This window comes from Eschscholzia californica, unplaced genomic scaffold (genome assembly GCF_041429995.1).
Source record: "Eschscholzia californica isolate CP2 unplaced genomic scaffold, dmEscCali1.0.p SCAF_1, whole genome shotgun sequence".
In the NCBI taxonomy this organism is placed as follows: Eukaryota; Viridiplantae; Streptophyta; class Magnoliopsida; order Ranunculales; family Papaveraceae; genus Eschscholzia; species Eschscholzia californica.
This window is the reverse complement of record NW_028238198.1, coordinates 86,995,157-87,021,526: the sequence shown is the minus strand read 5'-3', so window position 1 is coordinate 87,021,526 and position 26,370 is coordinate 86,995,157. Positions and strand designations below refer to the sequence as shown.

General features: G+C 34.7%; 5 protein-coding genes across 5 annotated transcripts; 3 read left to right on the top strand and 2 right to left on the bottom strand.

The window, feature by feature from the left end:
• Window positions 1–3,364: 3,364 nt before the first annotated feature.
• On the top strand, window positions 3,365–4,778 carry LOC147570676 (myb-related protein 308-like). The gene is made up of 2 exons (XM_086657236.1): window positions 3,365–3,882; window positions 4,164–4,778. The coding sequence occupies exons 1-2, from the start codon at window positions 3,620–3,622 to the stop codon at window positions 4,606–4,608; spliced, it is 708 nt and encodes a 235-aa protein (XP_086513362.1). The 5' UTR covers window positions 3,365–3,619; the 3' UTR covers window positions 4,609–4,778.
• Window positions 4,779–6,759: 1,981 nt separating this feature from the next.
• Window positions 6,760–9,719, bottom strand: LOC147570675 (proteasome subunit alpha type-7-like). Its single transcript, XM_086657235.1, has 3 exons — window positions 9,411–9,719; window positions 7,743–8,157; window positions 6,760–7,123 (listed from the first exon to the last, which is right to left on the bottom strand). The coding sequence occupies exons 1-3, from the start codon at window positions 9,581–9,583 to the stop codon at window positions 6,959–6,961; spliced, it is 753 nt and encodes a 250-aa protein (XP_086513361.1). The 5' UTR covers window positions 9,584–9,719; the 3' UTR covers window positions 6,760–6,958.
• A 333-nt stretch (window positions 9,720–10,052) lies between these two features.
• On the bottom strand, window positions 10,053–12,823 carry LOC147570674 (protein EARLY-RESPONSIVE TO DEHYDRATION 7, chloroplastic-like). The gene is made up of 4 exons (XM_086657228.1): window positions 11,745–12,823; window positions 11,394–11,560; window positions 11,031–11,115; window positions 10,053–10,448 (listed from the first exon to the last, which is right to left on the bottom strand). Exons 1-4 carry the CDS (start codon window positions 12,716–12,718, stop codon window positions 10,253–10,255), a joined length of 1,422 nt encoding a protein of 473 aa, XP_086513354.1. The 5' UTR covers window positions 12,719–12,823; the 3' UTR covers window positions 10,053–10,252.
• A 6,017-nt stretch (window positions 12,824–18,840) lies between these two features.
• CLV1 (Leucine-rich receptor-like protein kinase family protein) lies at window positions 18,841–23,314 on the top strand. The gene is made up of 2 exons (XM_086657224.1): window positions 18,841–21,951; window positions 22,736–23,314. The coding sequence occupies exons 1-2, from the start codon at window positions 19,377–19,379 to the stop codon at window positions 23,140–23,142; spliced, it is 2,982 nt and encodes a 993-aa protein (XP_086513350.1). The 5' UTR covers window positions 18,841–19,376; the 3' UTR covers window positions 23,143–23,314.
• A 1,935-nt stretch (window positions 23,315–25,249) lies between these two features.
• Window positions 25,250–26,370, top strand: LOC147570672 (NAC transcription factor 32-like). Its single transcript, XM_086672746.1, has 3 exons — window positions 25,250–25,586; window positions 25,679–25,947; window positions 26,052–26,370. The coding sequence occupies exons 1-3, from the start codon at window positions 25,361–25,363 to the stop codon at window positions 26,208–26,210; spliced, it is 654 nt and encodes a 217-aa protein (XP_086528872.1). The 5' UTR covers window positions 25,250–25,360; the 3' UTR covers window positions 26,211–26,370.

Below are 26,370 nucleotides of genomic sequence, written 5' to 3'. Positions count from 1 at the left end.
GCCGAAAATCGAGCAATCCAAACCGATTTGGTGTGGCTTCGGTTTGGGGCTCTAGAAGTTGCCCAAAGTTGCCCAAACCAAGCCGATCGAACCCTAAGAATTTATCATAATAAAATGCTATATATATATATAGAGAGAGAGTAGGAACTAGGAAGTAAGAAATACTAAACTTAGTACAAAGTTTTGAATTATTCACATTATCTTAAGTTAATAATAATTTAATAAAATTTAAAAGTGTTAAAGTTAAAAGAACAAAAAATTAAAGAAAATCCGATCAAGAATAAGGAGTTAAATCCTGATGTAGCGACATGAACTTAGCAAATACTCTTTATAACTTACTTAGGATAGTAGGTATTTGTTTAGGTACTTTGATGAAGTTGAACAAAGCATTGTTATATTCTCTTCTACTGTGTTTTCATAAAAAAAAAAAAGACATACAACACATTAACCAAAAGAGAGTTTAAAAGGCACTCACTATTATCAATAATGCACTCACTTCCACTTCTATGTGGAAGTTCCATGTACACTTAACTTCTTTTATCGTCCCTCTACATGAAAAAAGTAACCCACATATATATATATATATATATAGATTGCACCCAAATAAGTGATTTTTTTTGTTGAAACAAATAAGTGGCATTATGTGAAGCTTACTCTGGCTAGACCGATTATAACATTGTTATATTCTCTTCTACTATGTTTTCATAAAAAAAAAAAGACACACGAGACATAAATTCTCTTCTACTATGTTTTTATAAAAAAAAAAGACACACGAGACATAAACCAAAAGAGAGTTTTAAAGGCACTCACTATATCGATAATGCACTCACTTCCTCTTCTACGTGGAAGTTCCATATACACTTAACTTTTTTTTTTTATCCAAAATGAGTATTTCATAGTTTTCATCCTTGCTTGGATGTTCCATCAAGACCCATACCCAAAATAGAGAGGACAAAGCTAGAGGACAAAGCTATGTTTAAAGCTTTCTAACTAGATTGTCCTATTGTGGATATGGTTCATAAGCCTCACATGTGAGGGTAATCAAACCGAGTAGGTAAGGCCTCTGGTTGAGAGGACACAAGGCAACCCCACTTATCATGTTCTTTACCTAACCATATGATACTTAGTTTTGATAACACTATATAAATTTGTGGATGAACAATACATATAGAATCATGGAGATAATTGATTATAGCATACTACAATTATAAATTATAATGTAGTGGTACTGAAAATTTATGATTTCTAGGTCTATCTCACAATATAGATCACAAATTTTCTTTCTGAGATATTGACACATCAATACGATCTGATACTCACGATAATTGTAGAGCTTAAACTTTACATAAACTAATGGTCAAAAGCCTATCTAGCTAATTCATTTATACTCAAGTTAAATACTCGTTGATTTGCACTTTCATGGGATCAAACCAGAGATTTATGTATTGTTGAATAAATGCACTACCAACTGAGTATTGATCAAAATTTATTTATTAATCTTTTAGCAGAACCACAACAACTCACCTCTATAAACAAATAACAGCAAGAATCCCCCTACTCTCCTCAACAAAAAAAAAAATCCCCCTACTCAACGACATGTCACTGTCCAAACTTCCACCACACAAGTTTTTTATTTTTTGTCGAATACAACACAAGTTAGGAAAGCTTTCTTCAAAAAAAAAAAAAATTTAGGAAGGTTTTCTTCAACAAAAAAAAAGTTAGGAAGGTATTTTTTCGTTGAAACACAAGTTAGGAAGGTCGAAAGGAAAGATAAAGACAAAAATAAAGAAGGAATGAAAATAGGTGAAAAGACACTAGAAGGTATGCCAAATGTGATCATAAACTTCTCAAAAAAGATAAAATCACAACCACTTCTCTTAAAATCCAAGACCTAATCCTCCTTTCACCTTCTACCAACTCTTCTCTAATTTCATTTAATTAATGTTATATATAGTATTAGTTTTAACCATTTCAATAAATAAGGAAAAAAAAATTAAAGAATAAAACACGAATATTTTCAAAACTATTAAGATTTCTATTCACCAACTTAATTCAATTTGATAAACTTGTAAACGACTAGTTAAAATGTGTAGATTCTGACGAGGATTGTTGCCTCAACTACTTAGACAAGGAAAGAAAAGAAAATGGTATTGTGTAATATCCACTTATCTCACCTATCTTTTTGTCTTATAAAACAGAATAACCCGAAGGTGCATGTCGCTACCAAGTATTTTGAAATCCAATCAGCTGATTATAACAAGGTAGTGATTGAAAACTTAGTCATTAATATCTTGAGATTAATCGTATGCTTAATTAATTAAACTCTTGCTGAATAACATTAGTGTTATGTCATATTTATTTTTAGAATGAGACCTTTTTCTATTATAACTATTTATTCAATATTAATTGTATGTACTTAAATTTGAACTATGTACAACAACTGCCCAACTAATTACTCGGTGACTACTAATTAATTAAAAAATAAATATAAGAGAACCCCACAATCAATTCCATTTATTTGGACATATATCACCAACCATATTCAATAATCATATATTACGATAATATTTTATAATTCTATTTCCTCTCCCCATTTACATGATAGTGCTATTTTATTTTTGTTTGTGTCTTTTTCTGTAAACAGCATAGAATAGAAATGTAGAACCCTACCCTACATTACCTATTTTTGGCCGACGAGAAATACAACAATTATAAACGAGAAGTATATGGAGCAAGAGATAAATAATTTATCTTCTACTCCTTTTTCTCGTAAATATAATCGAATGAGCTCTCTCACTAGAAAATGTTAAAAGGCAACGTTCACTTCAGACTTACTTAAAGGAGGTCTACATTTTCAGATCAATTCTTTTTTTTTTTGTTAGACTTTTTCATTCTAAATTTCGGTCGTTTGTTACCCTTTAGGTGTATAGACGGGACTATCTTTGAATTTGTAGCCTTTACACATTAATTGTTGTAGCCCAAACCCATTTAACAAAGAATAATGATGGGGAATAACAAAATGCTTACGTTCCAAAAAATACTATACTGATCTGGTGATATCGATAGTTGAATTTGTTTTTGTCTATTTTTATCGTACATTTTGTTCGCTTATCCCTCAATGTTATGAGTAATGCTAAAAGAGATCACAAGTAAAAGTCTGTTTCAAACCTATACGTAACCAACGATTTTTTTTTCCAAGGTCAACTCTCTCCTTTTCTTATAGACTTCTTCATGTTCAATGGACGGTAGATTTATACTTAGGTTTTAGAGTACGTTTACTTTTACAGTTTCTTCTATCATTTTTTTTCAAATTTAATTTTGAACCCAACTTTAATATTATGTGAGTCTCAACAACTCACCACCAAATCCTCCAAACCCTTTCTCACCAACTCACATCTAGAAGCTCTCTCTCTCTTTCTTCTCTTCTCTTTGTTTTTCTCTCCTCTCTTTTCTCTCTATCACTATAAATGCAAATTTCAAGAGCTAATTACAGGGACAGCCTCAGATGCACCACCACCACCACCACAACAACAACAACAGCCTCCCAAGTCCCATCACTAACTAGCTAGCTATCTAGAAACTACTAACTATAAAGATATCTACTTGATACTAATATAATATGGGGAGATCACCATGTTGTGAGAAAACACATACAAATAAAGGAGCATGGACTAAAGAAGAAGATGATAGACTGATTTCACATATCAAACTTCATGGTGAAGGTTGTTGGAGATCTCTTCCTAAAGCTGCTGGTCTTCTTAGATGTGGCAAAAGTTGCAGACTTAGATGGATTAATTACTTAAGACCTGATCTCAAAAGAGGAAACTTCACACATGAAGAAGATGACTTGATCATCAAATTACATACTCTTGTTGGTAACAAGTAAGCCCTAGATCTTCATTTTCTTCTTTATTTAATACAAACCCGCCTTTCTCCTGCAAATTAACGAGACAAGTCATGTCAGGGAACAAGAAAGATGAGACAGACTCTAAGCAGAAATCTTATATGGACTGTCGTGATTAGTGTTTTTGATGATTCTGATTTACTAAGCAACACATCACGACAACCCAAGTATGATTTCTGTCCGAAATCTAAATCTGCATAGTTTTTCTTGTTCTCTAACCTTTAGTTTTTTGCTACATATTAATTGTTTTTATACGTAGGTGGTCTCTTATAGCAGGAAGATTACCGGGAAGAACAGATAACGAGATAAAGAATTACTGGAACACCCATATAAAGAGAAAATTGTTGAGTCAAGGGATCGACCCGACGACTCATCGACCGGTCAAGGAGCAGGTAGATATAGATGAGCAAATTAAAACTATCTCATTTGCTAAGGATGAAGAAGATCAAAAAGAAGTTGATGATGGGTATCAAGAAGACCATAAGATAAAGATTAAACCAATAAGAGAAAAATTAATGTGCCCAGATTTGAATCTTGATCTTAGAATTAGCCTTCCTTATGAAACTAATAGTTATAACACAGATGATCAAGATCTGATGAGGAGGAGAAAAGGTAGTAGTACTACACTTTGTTTTTCTTGTAATTTAGGGTTACAAAATAGTAAGGAATGTAATTGTAGTGGTAATAGTAGTAGTGAATATTAGTAATTAAGGGTAGTAATAGTATTAGTGAGTTTTTAGGGTTTACAAGTATGGGATTATAATGTGTAACTATAGAAGATTAAAGATAAAATTTGAGCATCCAATTAATATGGGATTCTGATTTTAGTAGAATTAATGAAAATTCTGTAATTTTTAGTGTTTGTATAATCAAACTTCTGTTTATTGAGTAGCTCTTTGTGTTAACTCCAAAAACATCCAACATGTGACCAAAATGAACGTTTGACTTCATTTTTATGCTTGGTAGATTTTTAGGCCCTTCAAACAGATTAGTTAGTGAGTTACACTTGGAGTGGATCGAATCTAGGACTTCTACGTTGCAGAAAAATGCACTGACCAGTTGTTGGCTCTTTCACATCATTTTGTTATCAAACTATTTTTTTTTTCTGAATTTTTTTGATGGAATATCCAATTCATTTATAAAATGGGTAAATATATTCCTTGTTTAAATTTTTTTTTCTGAACTTATAGTCGGTAGACATGGAAATAGCTTCGTAAAACCCCCTGCTAAATAATACCTTCATGTCAGGTTTCTCTGGGTTAGGTCGTCCAGACTCGAGAGAGAATCCACAAAAGTATGCATTTTTCTATGTATCTTTTGTTGTGATTGTTAGTTAAAATTGTAATTACAAGATGTGATTTATTATTATAAACAAAATTTCCTCAATTAATTTTCTTTATTTTTCTTACCGTTGGTAACCTATCGCCTCATAATGTAATAGAGTTGTTCGTACAAAGAAACAAACAATATACACAACTTTGTCATATAGGACGATGAAAATAGATTGTCTAATGGCTTAGACAATGGTAAATGAGAAAATATCTATACTATAAGTATACTCAATCCGCTTTTTTGGACTTCTGCTTGAACCGCATGTGAGAGAAACAAGTGTTTCGCTGTTCTCTCACATGTTCAGTCACGTGGAAAGAGAATTTTTATTTCTCTCACATAGGATTTAAGTGAGAGTCCTATGAGGTAGGATTTGTAACCCTCTTGATGTCTGTAAGAGATGTATGTTATGTCGGAGTCCTTGATTATCCTCTTAGAGAGAGAGAGAGCGAGAGAGCGAGAGAGAGTTGTAACGAGACCACCCAAAAAACAATGACGAAAATGTTAATCGTGGGGCGAATGGAGAGATGGGTGTCTCTTTCATTCAAATAATGTACCTACCACTTACCTTTTTCAGCAGGTTAGGTAGGAAGCTTCTATCTATATATCATCACATTTTATTTCAACCCCCACTAGCCCCCTTTTTTTTAATATTATTTTTATTTTTATGTGGTTTTAAATTTACATTAAATAACAAAAGAAAGAGTATATAATTTTCAAAATAAACGTTCATTGTTTCTCAAATTCATCTTCAAAGTCAGAGATTATAGCTCTCTAGCTTATTTTTAATAATTAAAGATTACACTTCTCAAATTTATCTCCAATGGTTGAGATTATATAACTTTTCACGGACACAAGACACGGGTCATACCTGTTTATGTATAGGAGATTATTTGATTCCAATTTCTCCCTCTACTAGTCTCCATATTCTTTCTCTCCTTATCCATTAAAACAATGTGAACTTAATTTCTAATGTCTAAATTCAAATTATCTACCAACAAGATAACAACTTCCATCAGATTGAGGACGACCTACACAGACAAACATTAATATCTTCCATTTTGGAGAGAGAGAGAGAGAGACATGATGAAGGGTAGGTGAATTATTAAAGGTCAATGTTAAAAGAGACCCTATGTTATATCAAAATCCTTATCGACCGCATAGATTTTCGTTCTGTTGGCAACCCTTCATCTCAAGCTTATTGTCGAACCCTCGGTTTGATACAAAGGGCAGATCCCCTGGCCTCGTGCGCAGGTTTCATACAAAGGGAAGAACACCTCACCTCAGGTGTAGAGTAAACCCTTTGTGTCAGACATCGGCGTCGTCAACAATGAAGAGAGAAAGGGGGATTTTAAGGTTTTGAGTGTTTGGGATTTTGGGGTGTACTTACAAACAATTCAAATAAAAATGGGGTTGGTGTCTAAACAAGAATGAGGGTCTCTTAATCAGAGACCATATTAAAAGGGTCAAGGCTGGGTGGGTTAAGGGGAAGAGTGCACTTTTTCAGGACATAATAGCAGTATGACTTTTACCAGAAACTAATTCCAAACATCAAGTGAATAAAATGGAGTTTCATACAAAAACATAGAAAGATATCAAGTTTTACTTCTAAACACGGGCTATCAGAAAAATCCAAAGGAAGGTGAAACGACAATTGGTAGATTCATTACCAGTACTTAACCAGGATTTTTAGTTTCATAAGTTGGATAAGTTACTTGTGGGGAATTAGGTTTCCTTGGAAGCAGGACCTTTCTTTGCAGCTTCTGCTGCTGCTTTTTCTGCTTCAATCTCTGCAACAATGGTGTCAATTTCGGATTCTTCAAGTTGACGTAACCCGTGCTCTTTTGTCATCACTGCTATTTCTATGTTCTTTCCCCCACTCTCAACGACCTACACACGAAAAGAAACAGTTTAGAAGAGTTACGAATTGATCCCATGATGCATATTAGAAAAATATATGGCATATGCAATAGCTCATGTTCCACAACGGGCCGTGGCAGCTCAGAAGCAGCAGTCAATTGCCCAGCTACCAAAGCTCAAAAATGTGATCGTCTGTCTAGTGTCCTATCAATCTTTTTTTTGTTGCGAAGTGCCCAATCAATCTGAATTCATGTCACCATAACCCATATCTCTCAATTAGAACCAATTTAACAAATACACGTGTTTCAACCGAACACCTTAGAGATCCTAAGGTTCCAACTAGACAAGCACTCGGTGTCTGTTCTATATCAAGGAAATAGGAAAACTCAGAGAGAATAATCCTCACAAACAAAGTATTTCTATCATCATACTCGACCTTGTGTGTGTTTGCCATCGCTATTTGGACTAATAGTCCGTCAGAAAATTAACCACAAGTGCCATGTGAATATACCCATAAATGTAACTCGAAAAACGAAGTAGACTGGCTTAAGTAGCAAGACCCTGTGGCTTAAATATACAGGATATACTAATTAAACCACAATGTAATCCTATAACAAAGATAATATTCATGAACAGAGAGAAAGTATACCTCAAGCAAAGCACGGATAGCAAGCTTTACAGTTTCTGGTCCAGAAGTTTCTTTGTAGTTTTTCTCCAAAAACTCTCTCATAGAGTTGGAGTTTCTCCCTGTTGCATTAGCTTTCCACGCTGAAAAAGTACCCGAGGGATCGGTCTGATAAAGAGATGGAACATCAGTGTAAGGGTCAAAACCCACAATCAAAGTTGAAAGACCAAATGGTCTCACACCACCACTTTGTGTATACTTCTGCTGAAGACCCGCAATATAGCGTGTGATATATTCAACAGTAACAGGATCTTCAACTGTTAATCTATGGCTTTGACATTCAATCCTTGCTTTGTTTATCAAAACTCGTGCATCAGCTTTTAGACCAGCACATGCCAGTGCTATGTGGTTATCTAGGTTAACAATCTTCCTAACTGATCTGCACAATGCAAGTAAAAAAATATCTCGCTGAGTAAGTGAGGCAAGCGAAATCCTGATTACAAGCAAAACCAAAAATTATAAAACTTGAAACACGACTGAACAACAGATAGGCATGTAGGACTAAGGACCACCCAACTCAGACCAGGTGAGAATAACCACCTAAGCTCGGAGACTTCATTTCGAACAGTGAGAGAAATATAAGTGAAAGCCATTTAAGGTCACTTCGTAAACCTGGCTCACATTGTACAATAGAAAAAGGAAAGATGAAGAGTGGCAAAAGATGAAGCACTGGAACTGATAGTCATCTTTGACCTACCACCCTAGATGAGGTTTTCTCGCACCAAAAAAAGTCACCTACGATCATGCATGCCAATTTTTGTTAAGTTCTATAATCTGTCAATGCGAAAAAGGTTTTTGATGAAGTAAATTGGGTGAAATTACTACTCGAACTTAATAGGTCTCTTGACTTCAAAATAACGTGCTTACTAGTTAGTACCTACTTAGCATTACCACAAGACCACAAGAAACATCGAACATAATCACGATTTGACTTGGAAAACGAAATTACGAAGAAAACTTATGGGAAATGAATGAGTGATCATTAGGGGTTTCGTACAAACATTCGAACAAAACTCTGATAAGAAACAACGTCGATGTTTGTTTCTTAAGCACCCTAGGTTTTATTCACTTTTTTAGAGTATTCACACAAACAAATCAAATCTTCATCTCTTTTTCTTATTCACATGTCAAATTGTGTTAAACAAGAGACTAATTATCAAACAAATCTCTCATAGCCAACATTTTCATCACCCACGAATCTTATTAAAACCCCGGATGAAGAGGTCTGAAACAAGCGAATAAACTTCACCAGACCTCCTAATAAACAAGCGAATAAATTATAATAAAATGCTCACTATATGAGGAACCCAGACATGATTTTTTCCGAAAATACCAGCTAAAATTGAATCTTCCGATTATATTTTGCACCAGTAGTAACCAAAATTAGGGTATTTACTAAGATGATCCGGGACTTCTCAATCAAAATCTAGGGTTTAGTTAGTAATTCATACTTCAAAATCTATGTTTCAATTTATATTAGGCTGAGACGTTCGGACAATATAAAGGAAATCAAAAGAAACCCTAACTTCATTCTCCAAAAACTTCATCAAGTAAGATAGATGCAACAACTCAATCGAGATCTAAGGGGCAAAATAGTTAGAAAGAGAGAGAGAGAGAGAGAGAGAGAGATACCTAGAGTCTTGAAGTTTGGCAGTGGACTTCTTCTCAACACCAAGGACGATAGTATCGGTTCCTCTAACACCGACGGCGGCGTTACCTTTCCGAACGGCTTCTAGGGCGTATTCTACTTGAAAGAGATGACCATCTGGAGAGAAAACTGTAATCGCACGATCGTATCTCGCCATTTTCTCTTTCTTCTCTGATCGATCTAAACCTAACTGCTTGTTTGTTTTTCTTGAGTAGGAAGTAGGAAGGAAGAAGCTCTGAATCAAGAAGAAGAAGAAATTGGGGGTTTAAGTCGAAAGTTCCTTCTTAGGCAACAAGGCAACTTCAAATTAGCTTTAAGTAAATGTTTTCTATTAAATTACCGAAAGATCCTATTTCTTGTGAAGTGTTAATTTTCACCCCATTTCCTCTATTTACATTATTCACATTTGTTCATACACTCTCTTTACACCGTTCAAGTTTTGTTCTACTTTATTTTATTTTATTTTTCTTCTTGATGTATTCTTAATCTTACATATCTTCTATTGATGTTATGGGTTGGTAACTAACTTAGGGTCGTTTGGTTATAGACTTCATATCGATTTTGTATTGGTTATGAGGCTTTGCAAACGTAAGTGTCGATCCCATCACTTTTCTCCGGATAAACTCTCAAACTTCAAAATGTCTTTTATTTTGATTTATCGAACTTCAGATCTAAAAAATATCTTTAAACACAATGTCAATCTACCGGTATCAACTCTGGTAGTGTTTAAACTTTTACAAAAATTCAATAAATTAGGAAGAAAGCAAGACCTCAACCTTACATCAAATACGAAAAGCTATATGAAAAAAAGACATAACTTCAGCTTTTAGGAGGTCTTGCCAATTTTGGACTTCAACTCTGCAGCAGTGGCCTTAATGCCAGCCTTCCCAAGTGTTGAGGGTTTGATTGAACTCTTAGGGTTAAGCGCCTTACGTATCTTGAAGACTGCCCACGCAGCCCCAGCAGCATGACCTGCAGCATCCAGCCCTTCATTTGTTGCATGCGCTGCTTTTTCTCCGTACCTGCAAACAAAACACGTCTCTACATTCAATCTTTCTCTGCTCCCAAATCGGTATCGACCGATAGAACAAGAACAAACGGAAAAATATGGTCCATATATAGCAATATTTGCATCATAAATTTCCATTTGGGTAAGACTGATAATGGACATTGATGTGCAGAAGTGCCGAATTCAGACCTTACATAGAGTGAGGCTGGTTTGTATAGGTTATTCTAATGGATGGATTAACACAGCCAAAAGAGATAGCTATTGTAACATAAGACCAGGATATGGTTCTGCCTCTGGATGTGCTGGTATATCCTTATTGAACAAAACTCGTATTTCTTGATATTTGCTGGGAACTCCTATAAAAAGTCGCTTAGCTTAAACCTAGTGAGTACACGAAGAACTCTAACACTAAACATTTGAATACGGCTTCACAAGATGGGCAATTTAGAATTTAACAACAACAACAATTAAAGGATTGGAGATTGTCAGACCTCCCTCTTGGTCCGTAACAAATAAGATATATATACCATATAAAGATTAGCGAGGAATCAAGATAATCTTAAATAATATATTCTCATTTGTAACTCAAGTTTACCTGTGAGAAACTAGTCCTGTCGTAACAACTGACGATGTTGACATGACATTCTTTCCCGCTACTTCAACAGCATCACAAACCCTTCCTGTTAAACAATATTGGGGACAAACCTTCAATATCGTCAAAAAGAAGAACGGTTTCGAATATTAACTCATACTCCCAGTGGCTCATTTCTCATGACACCGTTTAGTTGCAGCAAACCAAATAACAATGTTAACCCTTTCTCTTTGGTAGAGTATCAACTGTCCTCTCAGTATATACGACTAAAGTAGGCTAAGACAACAAAATCAAGAAAACCCCATGTTTTCACTAAGAACATAGATTCAATCTAAACAATATCGGGCCTTGAAATGATAAACATACCTATACCATCCAAGGAAGCAAGAACAACTTCCCCAGGAAGCATATTGAAGAATTTCTTTCCCACTTTAGAATTCACAACCGAACTCGTAAAATATCCTGAGACTTTCAAAACCCCTGAAAGTATTCCGGTTGCTACTTTCTCCGACATTTTCGTTATCTTCTTAACCCTAAGTAAATCATCACCAAGATAAAGTTATACATCTGCCCATTTCGTTCAAAACTAAGAAAATAAACAACGAGAAGTTAAAACCCAAACCGAACTTTTATGATTAATCTAAAAAACCAAGTTCATATAAACTTCTATAAACAATGAGAACTAATCCAGCAAAATCAAAAGTTTCGATTGTTAACCTTTTGATCCTCTTCAAAGTTTCAGGGCTAACTTCCGAATCTTCAGAACATCGTGCCATTCTTTTCGTCAAGAACTCGTTTCCCCATTTTAATCTTTCTACTGTAACATCTCCACACCAGAGAATTCCCTTGATCAGCTGCCCTGACCCAGCAGCAATAGCCCTAGCAACACACCCACTATACTCCTCAACATTTGGAGCCAATGTCGTCCAATAAGCCGCTGCCGTTTCCTCCATTTTCTTCTTCTTCTCATCAGAATCTAACTCTGTAGGACTCATTTCCTTCGCCACTGACGCGTCTAATACCTCCGTTTTCTTCGATACCTTTTGAACCGAAAAACTTATATATTTTTCCAATATCTTATCTAATTCTTTCAACAAATGTTCTTGCCCTTTCGAAGCGATTGTGACTCCATAATTTAAAATACTATCCGTTTCGTGGGTTTTTCCCTTGTGATCTTCATCGTCACTAGAATCCGAATCATCTTCAGGAGGAACACGAACGGAGAAAAAGTAATGTGATTCATCAAGTCTCACAGCAGCTTCATCTTTACCTAAAGGAAATTGAATATCATCGCCGATTCGAGCAAGAACTGTTGCAATAGTTTTACCTTGTCGAATACGAATAATCAATAGATCCCCAGAACCTAATTCGACACTATATTTCTTATCGATAAGATGAACAATTGCACCTGGGATCTTAATGAGAATTTCTTCAACAGATTCAGGTGGTGCAGTTGGTGGTGGATGAGAATTAGGGTTATGATAAGTTTCTTGGGTATGTGGGAAAAGATTTTCAACATATTCTTCAACTATTATTGTAGGATAAAGGTTAGAAGAAGAAGTGGGTATTGAATCATTTGATGGATTATTATCAAAAGAATCAATGTTGGGGTATAATGAAGATGATGAGGAATTAGGGTTTGAGTTATGGGTGAATTGGGGATAATTAGAATTAGGGTTATGATAAGCCATTTGTAATCAATTACTCTAATATTTTAATTGTTTGAAGAAATGGAAGTTAAGGATTGAGAGAGAAAGGGTTTGTTGGTGGCGCGAGAAAGAGAAAAAAACCACCACTCTGATACCGTTGCTTCCCGCGCTTTTAACGGGTTAACGGTTATTTGAGCTTTTATGGTGTACATTGGGTTTTATTTTTAAGTATACATCTCTGTGGGTAAATGCAGTTCGAGCCTGATAGGCCCAGCCTTGTTACACATACATTGTTTGGGTAGTTATATGGACATCATGTATCTTACGTGGGCGTGTCCGGACTATGGCGTCGGGCTCGGCTTTGGCGTTTTACCTAGGCAACCTGCACACTTGTGACTTGTTCGACACGAAAATCAGAAGATTGAGAAGAAAAAGATCAACATGTTTGAAGGCAGAGAGTTGCATCTCTAGTGACGTTGATGAAGAAAGAGATACGGAAAAAGGCGAAAGAGGTACATAGAAACATACTAAAAGAAGAGACCGACAGAAGGAGACTAGGAGAGAGCGAATCATTACGCCCTCTTCCCCCACTGGTAGAGAAAATCGTCAAGAACCTTTCCTTCGTTTGACAAATAGAAAGGTTTACTATGGTTAGCAACCTTGACCTTTGCTGAGCAAAGGGGGTGTTGGGTTATGTACCCCCTATTTGGGCTAATGTTCTCGTATGAATTGTTGATATTAGGGTTTTTCTCCGGCTATTCCCTTTTTCTTTTTTAAAGTTGACTATGATAGTCGTCACATGAAATCGATACATCAATAAGATGTGATAAACACGATAACTGTTAAATTAAAACTCTTACAAGAACGAATGTAAACCCCAACTAAACTACTTTGTTTATACTTTTAATAACTCAAGTTCAATAAAATAAATTCTATATCCATCAAAAATCGAATATGGGATCTCCAAAATTTTAGAGTTATATACACTATCAAGTGATCTATCAGTTGTTGCCCACTTTTTTAGTTGAGATCAACAGATACTTGGTCCAGCTAAATGGACTAAGTCAAGAAGAATTGGGATTTGTAATTTTGTAGTGTGCATCTACCATTTAAATATAGTAATGTCAAACTTAATCTTGAGCCTTACGATTTGGGGAATGTTCTTATTCTCTTTACAAACAAAAATGGGGACAAAAGTATGGCATCATTTCATGTATATCAGAAAGTAAGAAGCTTTTACATTATGTGTTGGTTAAGTACATATTTGGAATTTAAATCCATATTTGAAGCTTCTCATTCACTACTCTCCACACACATAATAGAGAAATTCTACTCATCCCTTCATTCTGGTCCCTACTCGGCCCTCTGTTTATGTGACGACGTATCATTTGAGTGTGAAATAATTGGAGAGAGAATGATGAGAAAACATACTCTAATGATATGTCGCCATATCAGTGGGGGCTGGAAGAGGGATCAAAATGGAAAGATGAATAGAATTTTTGTATAATAACAATGACTTTAATTGTAACTGCCTACAAAATTTCATTTTGAAGTATGGATTTATATCATAATACAAGGATAGCAATGACTAGGTAATTTGTTTAGTCCCAGAAGTTTAATGTCACATTTTTTTTGAAAATTGACGACGATCAACTATAGTCGTTACAATGACATTGATACATCAAAGACGTGATAAGAACGATAATTACCGAACACAAACTCTTACAAAGAACGGTCCTATAGTCCAAGTTCAATAAACCATGGAAACCACTTCCTCTCGGAATCAAACCTAGAACTTTTAGGATTTTGGAGTTTATGTCAACACATTGGACCACTTGAATAACCAATTGTTGACTTACTGTCGCCTTAATATGATGTAAATGATGGTAAATTTTTGTAATGTCGTAACAGACGAAAGTTGTTGTATTTTCAACTATTTAAAAAAAAAATCGCCCTGCAACTATTATATCGATCTATAAATAACTCATGTGTTTTCTTTAAAATAAAGTAGTTATGAAAGACATTATCGTTATTGTACAAGTTCCTTGTTTTTTCTTTTTTCTGCTGGTATAAATGATCTTTTTCGATATTTTCGAGTGTTTCAACCATAAGAAACAACATCATTTATAATAAATTTTGTATTACTGCGAAACAAAACAATAAAGATTTATGACTTTTATTATGTTTTTGACAGCTACAACTTTTTTTTTTTTTTTTTGTTGAGGTGCTACAACTTTTATTGTTATAATGGATTATTTGTTTTGATTTTTTGAGTGTGATGCCTTGGCCCACTTAACCTAAATACTTCAAATCTTTAGTTAATTAATTCGGTTTCTACTAAACAACCAAGAAATTATTATAGTTCAGTATCAGTCTATAAGCATCTTTATCCCAAACCATCACAAAAAGATTCTCGATATAATTCCACTAAAACAAGAACAAGCATATGTTCTTATTACTTGCATGCATGAATTAGTGGGATGATTTTAATATTTAGGAATTATAAGAAAGAATAAAGGCTTCCACCTTTGTTCTTGTGGTTCCTAAATATTTGTCTTTGTTCTTCAATTAGAATCCTTTACTTTTTAGTAAGAGTATAGTTTTTCAAAGTTGCTTGGTTAATTACCTAATTTTTATGAATTAATTAAGAGGATCTAACTCATAATTCTCACTTATGTCTTAATCATTTACCAATGAATGATTTTTAAAGTAAAGTTAGTTTATTCCTCATTAGTGGGGTTGAACCGAAATTCAGTAAAATGTTTAGTCAACTGATCAGTTATTTTATCACAACAAAACTCTAGGTTGTACATCTGATATACGAATACAATTTATAAGATAGATGGATATGTATACATGAGATGGAGAAATATTTTGCTTATTAATTGTTTTAAATAAGGTATTCCCCTCATTTTCTTTTGTCACAGTTGGTGATTAAATCTCCCAATTTTTTAACACTCTATAAAGAATTTGTTATTTAACATAAGACACATGCTCTAAAATGTCGAAGGGGTACAAATTATTAAGTGTCTTTACTAAAAGAAATTTGTCGAAACATCTTTCCTAGTAAAGTTAATTTGTCTCCCCTTCAAAAATTATATTTTAATAGTAACTAAGTTGGAAGTCAGCCCTTTCTGAGAAGATTGAGACATTGTGTTAATGGTGTCTCTTGCTTTTAATGGAGGAAGACAAAAAAATGCAGATAAGTTCACATTAAATCGACAGGATCCTATCACCCACGGCATTGGCAAGAAACAAATTTGTGGGAATTCATATCGGAAAAAACTACTCAGAATCGATATATAATTAGGGCGTAGGAGAGCTACATTGCCATGGTTTTGAGGTAATTGGAGGATAAATTTTCTTACAGCCCCAGCAGATGAGAAGTCATCAAATTCAAAATTTGATTTTAAGCAACCTTGCACTTCCCTAGATGGAAAATGTCAAATAAATCTTCAATATACAATTAGGTTTACATGTACGGGGCGGTGAGACGATATAGTGCAGAAAGTGATAAGATATACTACATTTACAACACCAAAGTTATATGTATAATATTATGTTAAATAACTATTGTGCAACCCAAATGCAGAACTCAAAAAAAAAATTGTTCTATACGTCGAATTTCAATTGAGACTTTCTTTCTCACATGATATTTTTGAAATCCTCAATTCGAAAGAGATCTGCAGTTTCTGTGTTTTACTCGACGGATCATGTTGTATTTCAGCTGGTGCCTGCTCGTGTCCCCTTCCCCTGCTCGGATATTGAAGGGCAAATGAATGTTGTTGTCATTTTCTTCTCCTTTTGTTTCGCTTCTTCCATCTTTCCAGTTCTTCAAGTATTTCCAAAACTCTCTTCATAATTAAGTTTTTTTTTATTGTTTAGTCAAATGCTTAAGCAATTATCGATGTTATCTCTGCATTTAGTACTTCGATTTAAGTCCAACAAATACAATATTTTGTTAGTATTTACCAAAGACTATGAAGTTTATTAAGAGTAACTTATACTTCAGACGCACTTTCTAGTGACGTGAGACTACGAAACTCATGAGAAATATTATCGAGGAGATCGACACATAAAACCTATCTACACATAAATAAAACCTATCTACTTGTAAATTGAGAGAAGAATCCCATGCATACACATAGGGGTGGGAATTTTGCCCATAAGCCCGAACCCGCCCATGGGCACCCGAGCCCAACGAGGACCATGGACGCCCGCGCCCATCTCGGGCACAACCCGCCCAGCCCGCCAAATTTTGGTGGGCGGGCATGGGTTAAAACCTCTACCCGCGCACCCGCCCATGCCCGCACCCACTTAAGCTCACCCAATAATAACCAACCAAATTACATCAACTTTATTGGTTGATGAAACCCAACTGTCCATGTTGCTAGGCTTAGTTGAGATGGTAAACAATATGTTTAAGGGCAATCACACGAACCCAATGCATTTCCAGTGGCCCAAGAGAATTCCTAGTTGAATACTGAAGTAGTCTTTGGCTTTGAGGGAATAAAGAGTGGAATAAGTTTTATCATATCTCGTGAGAATTCTTCATTAGTTTTCAATGTGAGATTAAATTCCTAAAAGGAACAATACAAATAATGTCTAGTTTTAATCTCACGTTGTCTCTTTAGAATCAGGAAAGGTGTTTGGAGATTTTATAAAAGGAGAGGAAAAAGTGAATTTTTTCAAGTCATGAGATTACCCGCTACCCGCCCGCCCATACCCGAATTACCCGAGCTTCTTAATGGGCTTGGGCGGGTAATGGACAAGGCAAATTTCAAAATTGCCCGCCCGATTAACCCGCTTACCCTAATAGCCATTGAAGTTTTGTGCCCGACCCGCCCAGCCCGATGCTTCAAGTGCCCATGGGCGCCCATACCCGCCCGATTCCCACCCCTACATACACATATATACGAGTTTGATACTGGAATAAAGAATTAAATTTTTATTAAAAAGAAAAGAAAAAGAATTTTTTAAAAAAATAAAGAAATAAGCAGAAAAAAACGAAAAGATGAGAAGACTTTTTCTTACTTCTTGACCTTCAGATTGGTCAGAGAAAAGTACTGTTTGTTTTGAAAAAGACGAAAATAACTTTTGTCCAAAAAAGCTACTAATAAAATCTCTCAACACTCAAACCCACCAGTTTTTTTAACTTTTTATAAGCCTCGAAAGAAAGAAATACAAAACAAACAGCATCCACATCGATTATACCCATCACTCAAAAAAAAGTCTTCTGAAAAATACATAGCCCAATAGGCGGCCCACAAACTCCAAAGAGATATTTTTATCAGACAAATATACCCTTTCCACTGATAATATTGGACTCATTCCCTGATAGTCCCCAATGTGTGACCAAGACTCTTATTTGGTCCCACTATGTTCGATCGACTTCCACTTCAATCCATTTTGTTAAGAAAAATGTTACTCATGCTTTCTTTCATTACCATTTTCACCACTTTCTCTTTTATCTATTATAATCTCTCTCTTGCTCTTCCACTTCTTCGTATGCCCTCTTCTCTCCTGTTGGACACGAGGGTCTAGAAAAATATACGAAATTCTAACATATAAAAATATTTGTTCGCAAAAAAAATTCAATAGGTGAGGAATTCGTATTGTGTTATTGAAAGCCATAATTTGTGTAAGTGTTTGTAGAGGTCAATCAATAGAGATCTTAAATGGAGAAGAGAGAGCTACACATGAAAAACTTAAACAACTTTTTAATCCTATATTGTATTAGGTACAAAGTGACTTGCTTGCCTCATATGTAAGCAGTCATGTCATTAATTTTTAAGTGGAAGAACGTTTGTAATCTTCTTTATAAGTTTAGTCTTGGAAATCTCTTGTCACGAGTTCGAAGCACTCCGAGTATCAGTCTCTAAAATTGCTTGTTGACGTTTACAAAATAAGATGGTAGATGTTGTAGAAAGAACGATGTCACATCGGCGGGAAACGGGATGTGATGTTCCTCTTCTTAAGAGGTTAAACACCTTTATCTAGGGTAGCCTTTTAAAATCATGAGATCCAGATGTATCAAAGTGGAAAATATCACTAATTGTCGAGAGAACTAGTCCGTATCTAGGGTAACCTTTTAAAATCATGAGATCCAGATGTAACAAAGTGGAAAATATCACTAACTGTCGAGAGAACTAGTTCGTATCTAGGGTAACCTTTTAAAATCATGAGATCCAGATGTATCAAAGTGGAAAATATCACTAACCGTTGAGAAAACTAGTCCGTATCATCAGATTTACAGTTCTTTTTACATAATAGTTCAAAATGACTCAAAGTAGTAACAGGTGAAATGTAGGATAAAACAGGCGAGTTAGCCATATCCTAAGGGTCTAAACAGAAATTAGCCCTATGATATTACTGAGTGACGGCTGTCATGTTTAAGTTTCAGAGTGAGAGACGCATGCAATTTCTTTCACTCTCTCTCTCTCTCTCTATCTATATATCTTCTTTCTCACTCTAGACTCTATAAACTCTGAAAAATCATCTTTCAAATTTCTTATTTTAGTCCTACTGATTCGATTCTGATTCTTACTCCATTTTAAAACGATTCTTATTCTAGTTTCAACCTTCTTCATAATTATCTCTCATCTTCTTCTTCCTCCTCACTCATCACTCTTCCACTCCAACAAACACACAAATTCTAGAGAGAGAAAGTTTTAGAGAGAGAAAGTCTAGTGTGAGAGAAATGAGAGAAAATCATATTCTTCTTCTGTTCTATTTTTTCATATGTTCTTTTACTCTTACTTCATCTATGTCAGATATGGAAGTTTTGATTCAACTTAAGAAGAACATGACGGGACCTAATGGTTCCGGTCTAACTGACTGGAATTCTTCTAACTCACATTGTTCCTTCACCGGCGTTACTTGTGATGAAAATGCTCGTGTGATTTCACTAAATGTCACTCTTGTTCCTCTTTACGGAACGATTTCTCCGGTGATTGGACTGTTAACTGAGCTTGTTAACCTAACACTTGTTTCTAGCAACTTAACTGGTCCGATTCCTTATCAGATCTCAAATCTGAAATCTCTCAGAGTTTTAAACATGTCTAATAATTTATTATCTGATTTTTTACCGGAGATGATGATCGGTGGATTACCGCAGCTTGAGATTCTTGATTTTTATAACAATAATTTCAAAGGTACTCTTCCTCTTGATCTTGTTAATCTTAAGAAAATTAAACATGTTCATCTTGGTGGTAATTTTTTTACTGGTGAAATTCCTCAAGTTTATTCAGAGATTCAAAGTTTAGAGTACTTAGGTTTGAATGGAAATAGTCATTCTGGTAAAATTCCTTCAAGTTTAAGCCGATTGTCGAATCTTCGAGAACTTTATCTAGGTTATTTTAACACTTATGAAGGAGGAATTCCGTCTGAGTTTGGATCTTTTAGTTCGTTGAGGTTGCTTGATTTGGCGAGCTGTAATTTAACCGGCGAAATTCCGGTCAGTTTAGGTCGTTTGACTCTGTTAGACTCATTGTTCTTACAGTTTAACAAATTATCAGGTCAGATTCCGGTTGAACTTTCCGATTTGATTAATCTGATATCTCTTGATCTTTCTAATAATGACCTAACTGGTGAAATACCTGAAAATTTCTCAAATCTTAAACATCTAAAACTTTTGAATCTATTTCGTAACCATTTTCACGGTCGGATTCCATCGTTTGTTGCTGATTTCCCACATCTCGAGGTACTTCAACTATGGGAAAATAATTTCACACTTGGACTTCCTGAAAATCTTGGAAGAAATCAAAATCTTAAGATTTTAGATGTTACTTCAAATCATCTCACTGGTCTGATTCCTCCTGATCTTTGTGCCGGAGGATTATTAGGAACTTTCATTTTGATGAGTAATTTCTTCATTGGATCGATTCCGATGAAACTCGGTGAGTGTAAATCATTGACTCGGGTTCGACTCTCCAAGAATTTCCTTAATGGAACGATTCCTCCTGGTTTTTTCAATCTGCCATTAGTTGATTTACTTGAACTCAGTGATAATTTACTCTCTGGTGAACTTCCTTCTGAAGTTAATGGCGATAAACTCGGATCTTTGATTCTTTCTAATAATCAAATTTCAGGAAAGATTCCTCCTTCTATTGGTAATTTAGCTAACTTACATGTTCTTTCCCTTCAAGTTAACCGTTTTTCAGGCGAAATTCCTCATGAAATTGGGTATTTAAAGAATCTTTCGAAGATTAACTTCAGTAGTAATAATCTCACAGGTGAAATTCCGGATACTTTTGCCCTTTCTTCTTCCATTGAGTCCATTGATTTGAGTAATAATAATCTTTCTGGTAAAATACCTGAGAAAATTACCAAGTTGGAAATCCTTAGTACACTTAATTTGTCTAGAAACCAACTTTCGGGTCAAATCCCAAATGAAATGAGATCGATGACTAGCCTTACAACTTTAGATCTTTCTTATAATCATTTATCTGGTTCAATTCCAATTGGTGGGCAGTTCTTGGTGTTCAATGAGAGTTCATTTGATGGTAACCTTGATCTTTGTTTCCCTTCAAGACATAGATTCTGTAACCCGAACTCAAACTCTAATAAACCAGATGAAACTCGAACCCGATCTTTGAATTCTGTGAAAGTCGTCATTATTGTGTTAGTTGGATGCGTTATCTTGTTTCTTATAACATTTCTGATCACAAGATACGGGAGGAAGAAACAGAATTCGAAATCGTGGAAACTTACTTTATTTCAGAAACTTGATTTCACAGTTGAAGATGTTCTTGAATGTTTAAAAGAAGGTAATATTATTGGGAAAGGAGGAGCAGGGATTGTTTATCATGGATCAATGCCGAGTGGCGTTGATGTTGCTATTAAGAAATTAGTAGGAAGAAGTAATGGAAGAAATGATCTTGGATTCTCAGCTGAAATTCAAACTTTGGGTAGTATTCGACATCGTTATATAGTACGGTTACTCGGTTACGTTTCGAACAAAGATACAAATCTATTGTTATATGAGTACATGCCTAATGGAAGTTTAGGCGAACTTTTGCATGGATCAAAAGGATCACATTTTCAATGGGAAACAAGGTATAGAGTTGCAGTTGAAGCTGCTAAAGGACTTTGTTATCTTCATCATGATTGTTCGCCTTTGATTATTCATAGAGATGTTAAATCAAATAATATCTTATTGGATTCCGATTTTCAAGCTCATGTTGCTGATTTTGGACTCGCTAAGTTCTTGACTGATGCCGGTGCTTCCGAGTGTATGTCTTCCATTGCTGGATCTTATGGTTATATTGCGCCAGGTTCGTCAATTCTGACACACTTTTTTGGTTTATCCTTAGTCGAATTAACAATTGCACGTACATCATTACTTTTCTGTTTATCCTTAATCAAATTAACAATTGCACGTACATCATTATATGCTTTGCTTATTATAATGAGTTCGAATCTGTCCATGTTTATCGAAGATATCTTTATTATTAATCGTTTTATTAAATAATGTCCAATTGCATATTACGAAGAATTGATAAAATATAACACAAAAAGAAAAAGACTAAGCTCAATCATACCAATGAATGATATTGCAAGTCTAATAAGGTCCCGCCATTCATATGAATATCTACCGTTGCCTTTGCTCGCTATTATTATTATTCTTAATATATCGAATCAGGGGTATAGTGGGTAATCTAAACATCGATTCTCTTGTGCTTGATTTCTATGTCTGACTCGTGTCTGAGCACTACATTAAAATAAGTGAACGGTTGATTTTTTTTATCTTTTTTTTTTTTTTTTTTTTTGATGAAAAGATTTTTTTTTATCTTATTTTGTGCATATTCGTTCGAGTAAATGAATCTAAAATCAGCTTAATAAGACATTTAAACGAGTCAGACAAAAACCAACTTTCTGAGATCCTACTCAACTTAATTGAGGTTTGAGTCAGATTTTAGATCTGACTTAGAAAATTCAAGCCCTACATCGATGACCTCAGGCTCTCGGCTCTTCCGTCGCGGGTCAGACACAGTATTTGAATACAATATTTATTTACTTGCAACCTGAATGACTAAACTACTCATGTGCCATTTTCAGAATATGCATACACATTAAGGGTAGACGAAAAAAGCGACGTATACAGTTTCGGAGTAGTACTACTAGAACTAATAACAGGACGAAAACCAGTTGGTGAATTTGGTGATGGTGTTGACATAGTAAGATGGGTTCGGAAGACAACATCTGAGCTATCAAAACCAACAACAGATGGAGAAGCAGTACTAGCAGTAGTTGACCGCAGGCTCACTGAATACCCATTAACAGGAGTAATTAATTTGTTCAGGGTAGCCATACTGTGTGTAGAAGATTCAAGTTCAGAAAGACCCACCATGAGAGAAGTTGTTCACATGCTTACAAATCCTCCTTCACAACCACCACCACCAGGTCCACCACCACCATCTACTGGTGGTACTGATACTACTGGTAATCATCTTCTCTCTCTTTAACAATTGGGTTTTCTGATGAGTTTCTGATCTATCTTAAAATAAGAAAGAAACATAACCTTCATTTTGTACTTTGTGGGTCCAAATTATGTACAGTAGTATTTAAGTTGTTGTCTAAAACTGTAGAATTTGAATTCTGAGTTTGTCTTTATATATATTTATGTTTTTTATGTTATAGTTTGGTTGGTTTGTCCCTAGGCTTCTATTTTGTTGTAGAGATATACTATTTGGCCTGAAAATCATGGTTGAATGCTGACCAAAAACTAATGTGGCGCATAATGATTCAGGGTTTGGTGGGTTTTCATTTTCGGACCAAATAGCATATGTTTATTATATTAAGCCATGATGCTATGCCGGTCAATATCCCGACTGAAGTACTTGGCCGGTTCAGATCTAGCGAGAAGAAGTGTTTGACTTCAGGACATGGTCGGGATATTGGCCGGACATAGCATCATTAATCTTGTTATATTTCTTTTCCAATATTTAATTTCGGGACATGTTAGGCTAATACCTATTCGGAGTTTATGTGCTTTTTGAATTTTAGGCCTAGACTTCTAAACTTTCTTAGGTTTGATGCTGATTTTTCTTCATTAGCACGCCCCCTGTGACCTATCTATATTTCCGGTGGATCAGAGGAAGCACGAAAAGGATGTATATGGTTCATCTGAGCCTATACGTTATTTAATTTGAAGATATGAGAATCAGATTCCTTGTTAATTATATAGAGGTCAAAGTCATGAAAGGATCAAATTTTCAGTTGGATTTAGATGGGTCTAAAATAGTGTAGTGACACCAAAAGCAAAATAAGCAACCAATGTCTAAATAGAGCGAGCCATTGGTGGGTGTCGATTTCACCCTTTGCCTTTGATACGAGGCTTAAGATCTTTTTTTTTTTGTTTGTTGAAAGATGAGACTTAAGATCTTGGTCCAAAAATATCAATTGATGATGACTAATTTTGGTAGAATGGTCCATTTTATAAACTAATCATGAAAAAAAGCTTGTCAACCAACTTGCTTCAAACTATCATATTTATCGAAATTTTTGTTCCAAATGTATGTGTTTACACTCTTAGTCACTTTCTTTGTTGATTTATATGCTAAAATACTATGATCATGACAAAAAAGAAGCCCGATAACTAGTTAAAATCCTAAACCTTAAATTTCAAAGTTGGAGAATTATTCGGAGACCGATATGTTAGAGTGATGTATTTTAATTATTAATTTGTGACTTTTTGTTAGAGTTTAAAAAAAAAAAATTAAAACTAATTAAAGTTTTTACAAATTTCTAGTATTACAATATATATATTTAATACAAATCATGGAGATCTATTTTACCAATCTTGCCAATTTAATACAAATCATGGAGATCTATTTTACCACAAAAAAATATATTGTATTAATTAAATTTATCTAATGTGAATTTTTCACCATTCAACTGTTTTCATATCTTTTTCAACAAAAAAAAAACTGTTTCATATCTTTTTCTTTTTCTTTCTTTTTTTTCTCTCTCTTGTGCACATTTGTATTTTGCGCATATCTCTCTCTGTTGTACTCCTTTTTCACATGTGCCTGTGTTTATCTCCTCTGAAGGTTTAACATCATCAACCCAAGGAATGCCAATTTTACATTCTTCGAAATTCTGTACTCGAAGTGCCCAAAGTCAACATCTTTAAAATTAGGTCAATTTCATGAGGTACCAAAAGCGATGATTGTCAATGACAGTGAATTACTTTTATATAGACGGTTATAAAGGCTACCTATGAAGAACTATGTAGATATAGATGATTCTTGTTTAATGGCGATTCTAGAGGAAGTCCCTATGTTGATCAAGCTGGGAAATCAAAGACTTAAAAAGAATACACAGTTTTGGGATGCCAAATTTGGTTGTTGTTCTTCATTTTTTCATTGATCGATGTGAATGTGACGGTTTCTTGCTGGAAAAATATGGATACTGTTTTCTCCCAAAGAGTTATAGAGAATGGGATGTTAATTGGGGGGCTAAAAAAAGAGTCCGTACACATTTGGGGTCAAAATAAACAATCGATTAAAATCGGGGGATCAGAAAAAGAATTAACACTTTCTAATTTCTAGAAAGGAGGAATCCTAATCCAACTCGGAAATTCCTAAAATTTGACACCCTAAATAAACCCCTATAAAAAGGGAAAATCCTAATCCTACTCCAACTCAAATTTCTTCTACATCTTTGTGTGAGATTGAAATTATGTCTGTAATCCGTGAATCAGTTCCACATTCTCTCTCTATCCAAGAAGACAAAGAATATGAAGAATTTTTTGCTTTAATACCTAGGTCTTTCAAATTTTTACCAACAGATGAAGAATTAGTTCTTGATTTCCTTCTTAAGAAGATTATTGATCAACCCTTACCTCCAAATCCAATAAAAACACTAATTGATGTTTCCACCTATGACCCTGATCTTCTTCTTACAGGTAAATGTTGATTTTGATTCATATTATTATTATCTTTTTTTTGTTTTGGGTAAATTTGTGGTTTAATTTTGGTAATGGGTTTATTCTTGCAGACACATTCAGACCATATGACTGGTATTGTTTCTTCACAAATAAAGGAAAGAATCATGGAAGTCGAATTGTAAAAACCAAGAATGGGTATTGGGAAGCCATTAAAGTTGAAAAGGTTATCTGTGAAAAAGAAAAAACAGTAATTGGGTGGAAAAAGACTTCAGTTTATTGTGAACATATTCATCATCTTGAAGGGAAGAAACCCAAATGGGTAATGGTGGCATACTCAATTTGTCCTAACTTTCTAAAAAAGTTTATTCCAAAATATAAGGTACTTATTATTGTTTTCTTTCTTCATCATCTTTTAAGTAATCTGCATTTTTCTAGTTTTTAGATAAATTTTTTGTTTTTTTTCTTCTTTTTGGTATCTTGCAGGTGAATGATGATTGGCTTGTGTGTAAGTTTTATCTTGAAAAAGAAGAAGAAGAAGAAGAAGAAGAAGAAGAAGAAGAAGATGAAGATGAAGAAGAAGAATATGAAGAAGAAGAAGAAGAAGACGAAGAAGAAGAACAACGAGAACACGAATCAGCATAAGTGTCCTGCTCTATAGGGCCTGCAACGAATCGGTTCAAACGATGTTTTTTGATCTTTGATAATGGTAGTACAACACCTAAATGTATATCTATATTCATTCCTCTGAGAATTTTGGTTGATAATGGAAATGATCTCTTTAAGGTGTTCACAGGATTGAAAA